Below are 6481 nucleotides of genomic sequence, written 5' to 3' on the forward strand. Positions count from 1 at the left end.
TTAAATAATAAAAAATATTATAAGGTTCTATAATACTCTAAAACTATTAATCTAATCAGTTAAGAGAAAGTAACATATTTTTTTTAACCAACAAAATACAAATTGATTTCTTGTTTAACCTTTGCCCTGTTCGTTACGGTTGAGAGAATTTTTAAGAAAAAAAGAAGGATTCAAACGAAAACGATCGAGTTGAAAATATCTTTTTCAGTTATTAATTAAGCCATAATATTATACTTATTTAAAGAGTAAAATGCACTCACTCACGAGTGTGCAACAGGTATTTTATGTTTATTTTGTTTTAATAATAGATAATGATCTCCCTACCTAGTTTTTAGGCTAAATTAATATCGTGAGTGAGTCAGTCGAACTGTTTTACTGTTGGCTGCGTAGGCCTAAGCCTGTAGGCCTAGGCTAGCCCAGGGCCTATCTAGGCTAGGCTAGCCTGGAATCAGGCTTTAATGACCATTTCGGCCAAGGGACGGCTAATCCAGAGACTTTTCGGCCAAAGTTGCTTGGGCCATTTTTGACTCAAATGGTGAGGGCCGAAAGTGATGCAGTGATGATAATTGATGATTGTGTAATGGTATACTGTAGTAGTAGGATGTGCAATTCCAAAGTGCAAAAGGATTTTCTTTGTGCAATTTAAATCAAAATACTCAATTTAAATAGTATTTGATCAAACAAAATATCAATAACCTTACTTATATTATATCAGGTACATTGATATTAAATAATGCAACAAATCATAATATTATTTGTTAGGCCTAGCCTAGCCCTAATATTAAATAACTTAACAGAATAACATTTTTAATTAAATATAAAATAAACCTGGTACTGGCCTATTATAGGCAATATATAGACCACTACCGACTGAGACTACTGTCTGTACCATGAACCCTAGAGACTAATTAGGCTAATTGAGAACGCTGACAGAACAATAATACAAATTTGTTTCCATACTTCATATTACAGAGACTTGGTACAACAGCTATTCCAAATACAAATACACCGCCAACATTAGCTCCAGTTGATAGAGAAAAAATCTACCAATGGATTGTGGAACTAACCAGTCCAGACACAAGAGAAAATGCACTATTAGAATTAAGGTAAAGTTCTGAATAAATCCACATATTTTTTTACTTTTTGTCGAGGTCCCCTGGGTTTAGCCAATGAGTGCTCGTAATTGTTATGCCACTGTACTTAGTCATAAAATTATGATTATTTATTATTTCATTTTTGTTTGCAGTAAAAAGCGTGAGGTTGTACCCGACTTGGCTCCTATGTTATGGCACTCATTCGGTACAGTCGCAGCTTTACTTCAAGAAATTGTCAATATTTATCCTTTTATAAACCCACCAAGTTTAACAGTAAGTGTAGATATTTTCAAACTATATACTGTGATGGACAAAATATCTTAAAGTCTCTAGTAGTAGTTCATCTTAATTTTGTTTTATAGTCATATGGTTTTAGGATAGATTTAGATTTTTGGTTTTCTTTCAAGTATTTTTTGTTGTATATGGAATTTTTATTCTGAAATAAAGTGATCACTATTGTGACAAGTGTTTTTTCAATTCTTGACTTGATCCAGACTGCATACTTTTTATTTTGTATAATATATGTTGTTTTTCAGTCAGAAATAAATGTCTTATCAGTTAATCAATTCTGTAGTACCATTTTATCTGGTACAGTATTATTAACTGAAACGTTTTTATTCTTCTCTTGTAGGCTCATCAATCAAACAGAGTATGTAATGCATTGGCATTGTTGCAGTGTGTGGCCTCTCATCCAGAAACAAGATCAGCATTTTTACAAGGTTAGTTAGTAAATAGCTTTCACAATAGTTTATCTTATTTCTGGTTAGGCAAAGAACAATGGCTCTATTTCATCAATTACAGGTACACTTTATATTTTCCTAATAACTAATTAGAATAACTGTTTAAAAGGATTTCCCATACACTAATTGAATTTAGCTTAAAGCCTGGTTTCACAGTCCATATAAAATAGTATTTATACAGTAGTAGTATACTGTAGTGTATTAAATGTCCTATATTTTAGTTTTACAACACAATATTACAAAAAGTCAATGTATTTCAATGCTGTTAAAATACATTGACTTATAAATAAAAGAAATATAACCTTGAAATACTGTAAGATCAAAATAATTTTTAATACAAATATATTTTATACTTTCAGCTCATATTCCTCTATTTCTTTATCCATTTTTGCATACGGTCAGCAAAACAAGACCTTTTGAATATCTCCGATTGACCAGTTTAGGGGTCATCGGAGCACTTGTAAAGGTAAGTCAAGGAGGAAAGTGGTATATTTTATCATTTAATATTATTGATAATATATTAGAATTGCACACAAAATGAATTACAAATTGTTATATTTGATAATTGTGTGTCGACTTGGTAATATTCGCATTTTAAAACCTGTTATACTTTTTATTAATAACATTTGATGGATCAGTTAATATAACAACTATTATTGCAAAGTGCGACAGGTATCACAAAGTGCGATGATCATTACAAAAATAACCAACGTGAAATTCTGTTTTGTTTTTGTTTTACTAATGATTTATTTTAAATTTTTATAGACTGATGAACAAGAGGTGATAACTTTTCTACTTACAACTGAAATTATTCCACTTTGCTTAAGAATTATGGAAAGTGGCAGTGAATTATCAAAAACGGTAAGCTATAGGTGCTTGACCTTTGACAAGATCACCTAACATTTATAATTTCAAAACTTTACTATACTGCATATCTTATCTGCAATAGTCACTTCATTATCTCTCTGCTTCTATTCCTTATATCTATATTATCTTTTTGAATGTTAATACTAACATTATATAAACATACATTTAAATATTGCATCATATAACTCTAAATAAAATATTCCTATCAGCTGAAAGTCATTGTTATAGTAAAAGTTATATCTTGGGTCCATTCTACAGTCACCATAGATTTACTTCTTTATCAGTACTTTCTATGAAAGAATGATGAGTTTGGAACATAAACGCTAGTTGATCATTTCTAGTACCATTCTGAACTCAAACACCACCATCATCTTCTGATATTTAAATATGCAATTTTTTATGATTTGCCAAATATAGACACTTTCTAAAATCCATACATATTTGCAGATGTATTATAGCTTTTATGTACTTTTCTTTTTCTTTGTTTAAAGCTTGGGTCCCTGCCAACTGAATAACAAAATATTGCTTTTAATTGGTCTACAACCTTTGTTGTGTCCTAGTAAGAAGAAAGCCAAATACTTCTACAATTCAATTTTTTTTGTATTTCAGGTTGCAACATTTATTTTACAGAAGATTCTACTGGATGAAACCGGGTTATCATATATTTGTCAAACTTATGAACGTTTCTCACATGTTGCAATGATACTAGTAAGTGCAGTATATTGTGTGGCTTAAGCTCTGTCTACACTATCAAGCTAGTTTTGAAAGAGATGATGATGTGCACGAATATGGTAGTGATAATGACATCATTGTGTCTATACTGTATGGGCACATCAAAAAAAAAAAGTTTGATAGTGTAGACCGAGCTAATGTTGTAGACAAAAAAAGACCATAGAAAAATGCAAACCTGGTCCACAATATTTTATATTTAATTTACAGTTTGAATGAAAATATACTATGGCTACATTGAAATAGAGAAAAGATCAGGCTGATAGTAAAATAAAAACAACAAAAACATTTTTTTTAAACAATTTTGAAACTTAATGATATGTGTTTTTCATTTCTTTTAGGGTAAAATGGTATTGGCTCTGGCAAAAGAGCCGTCAGCCAGATTGTTGAAACATGTTGTTAGGTGCTATCTAAGACTCTCTGATAACCCCAGGTATACTCATTGTTTACAGCTTATTTAAAACGTTTTGTAGAAAACTTGAATAAAAAATAAAAATTAGGTGTAATTCACAATTACAGTACAACCATGGCAAAATACACTATCAAACTTTATGCAACAACAAAGTATGATATGACCATATATGAACATGATGACATCATATCACTACTATATTTTGGCACATCACACGATTTTGTCAAACTAGTTTGATAGGGTAGACAGAGCTTAAGAACAGTGCCTGGGACAAGGATAAAATGCTTCATGATTGAGCCTAGTTATACCTGGATGAAGATGAATTGAAAGATCTTTCAAAATCCCTTTCCAATTGATTGATTGATGGATTGATTGAATTTATTTGATGCTCAACATTAAAATAACAAACAGACAAAATAACGAGCATCAGGAACACCCATTAGGCCGGAAAAACCAGCCCATTTCCAATGGGGTCCAAATTGCACATAACAAACAAGAGAAAATACAACATTTATAAAAATATATATATTATATATATATATACATTAAAATAAAGCCCAGTAAAACAGAAAAATTAAAAGAGAAAGCAAACAAGTAATGAGAACCCAGACTAAATTTAATTAGTCACCTTTATAATTTGAAAATATACCATAGTTGTGCCCATTTTTCCATGGTTTTGTTGTCTTTTAATGTTTTTACTGTTTGTGTTATAATTTTTTTTTCAGAGCACGAGAGGCCCTTCGACAATGCTTGCCTGATCAGTTAAAGGATAGTACATTTGGTGTTGTACTTAAAGATGACAACTCAACTAAAAGGTGGCTAGCTCAGCTGATTAAGAATCTCACAGACGCTGGTGTTGGTGACCCCAGGGGAATTCCCCTTCCACAGTGATGACCTCAACACTCACCTACATTAGAGAATTCTCTACAGCAGTATACACAATCGACTCGGCTGTTAATCACTCCATCTAACTCGTCACCCTTTATGCTGTTTACGTGCAGTGGAATTTGATTGACTGCGTAATGTTTGCGAGTGAACAGTGAAATATGCTTAGCGACAGTTAAGTTGAATATTTTGTTAGATAGATTCGCAATGACCACCTCAGCATTGAGCTACAAAGGGCAACTTTCCCTTTCACAGTGACAATGTCAATATTATTTAGCAGCACAAGAGGAACTCCACAGTGACAATCTGAACTGTACAAGTACAAGATTGAGTTTCTTATTCTCGGAATCATTTTTTTATTCATAACAAGAAAAAATGTGTAATAATTGTTTTAATTTACTATTTTACAAACAATTTTATTTTTACATGTTACTTGTTAGTTTATATTCAATATATTAATTATTTTATTTTTTGAAAAGCAAATATTAATTTTTATTCTTTGCTCAGTTAAAATGATTTAATACAAATGAAATTTAGTTTTCTCTTCTGTTATATTCAGTATTTTACGAATGTTATTTCAGTTTATAAAATAAAAAACATTTTTTAAATTGTTTTATTGTATATTGTTAGTGTTGTTAAAAAGATAGAAGATCAATAGTGTTTTCTGTTCATTTAAAAAAACATGTAATGCGTAGTTTTGTTGTATATTGCTACAATATTTTTTTATATGGAAAGAAAGCCATGTAAATAAATGTATTAACTTTTCAGAATTACTTTATTTAGTAAACCATGCAAACAGGAAATAAATGTTTTACAAATAATATTATGAAGTTGTTCTATTTTATTTAATCAAATCATACACCATGTTTCAACACAAGTATCAGAGATGAAAAAAACTCGAGAGAAAAAAAGGGTTATTAGATAAATTGCAAAGAAAAGAAACTGTAAATAATCGGGATTATGAGATTGGGCCAAACCTCCATAAAATTATTCAATTACCACATCTTCATGTTTGATATACCAGTGTGGTTCGCACCTTGACTCTGTTGCTTAACTGCCTATAATATAGGCAATGTTTCCGCAGCCATAAAAAAAAATTATTTTGTTTTAACCTATTAGATAATTAATACAAAATGATCAATCCAAATGAATTTTCAAAATTTCTCGACTCAACCAGTTATATTTTTTTTCTTAAATTATCTTATTGAGTTATAGATAATTTCGGTTAATATTTGTCTGGTCCGCTATCAGTTAATTTTTTATCGGATAATTATCGCGCGCAAATATTACTTTTTATTTCTTTTCCCCATGACTACTGATTAGGCCTAGATGATTTCGGTTATTGTCTCCAGCGGGGTTATTTATCGGTTAATTTTGTATCGGCTAATTATCACGCGCTAATTTCTGGCTGCAGAAACAAAGCACACTTAGCAATCTTGATAACCATCCGTATCCACTCTTAATTTTGACGATTGCCTTGATAATAACCACGAAGGAAATTATTATTTATTTCCTGCATGATTGATAAAGCAATGTAAATTGTAATTGATTGATTATCACTTTATTTCATAATTTAAAAAATCCATATATCCAACAAACAATACAAAACGGAAAATCACATTAAAATAGGATTTCTCCATATTTTAGTAAAGAGATTTTGAAGACGTAACAGATAGTTCGTAGTAAAACCTAACAAGATCAGTTACACTATTCAAAAATTTTCTAAAATATTAGCCGCACTTAGAGGGTACTCC

At 30.6% G+C, this 6481-nt stretch overlaps 1 protein-coding gene across 1 annotated transcript; it reads left to right on the plus strand.

The window, feature by feature from the left end:
• The first annotated feature begins 143 nt into the window (after positions 1-143).
• LOC140055220 (CCR4-NOT transcription complex subunit 9) lies at positions 144-5388 on the plus strand. The gene is made up of 9 exons (XM_072100496.1): positions 144-277; positions 973-1106; positions 1247-1367; positions 1726-1813; positions 2194-2300; positions 2600-2695; positions 3311-3409; positions 3772-3863; positions 4568-5388. The coding sequence occupies exons 1-9, from the start codon at positions 251-253 to the stop codon at positions 4731-4733; spliced, it is 930 nt and encodes a 309-aa protein (XP_071956597.1). The 5' UTR covers positions 144-250; the 3' UTR covers positions 4734-5388.
• The last annotated feature ends 1093 nt before the right edge of the window (positions 5389-6481 follow it).

Source organism: Antedon mediterranea, chromosome 1 (genome assembly GCF_964355755.1).
Source record: "Antedon mediterranea chromosome 1, ecAntMedi1.1, whole genome shotgun sequence".
NCBI classification, from domain to species: domain Eukaryota; kingdom Metazoa; phylum Echinodermata; class Crinoidea; order Comatulida; family Antedonidae; genus Antedon; species Antedon mediterranea.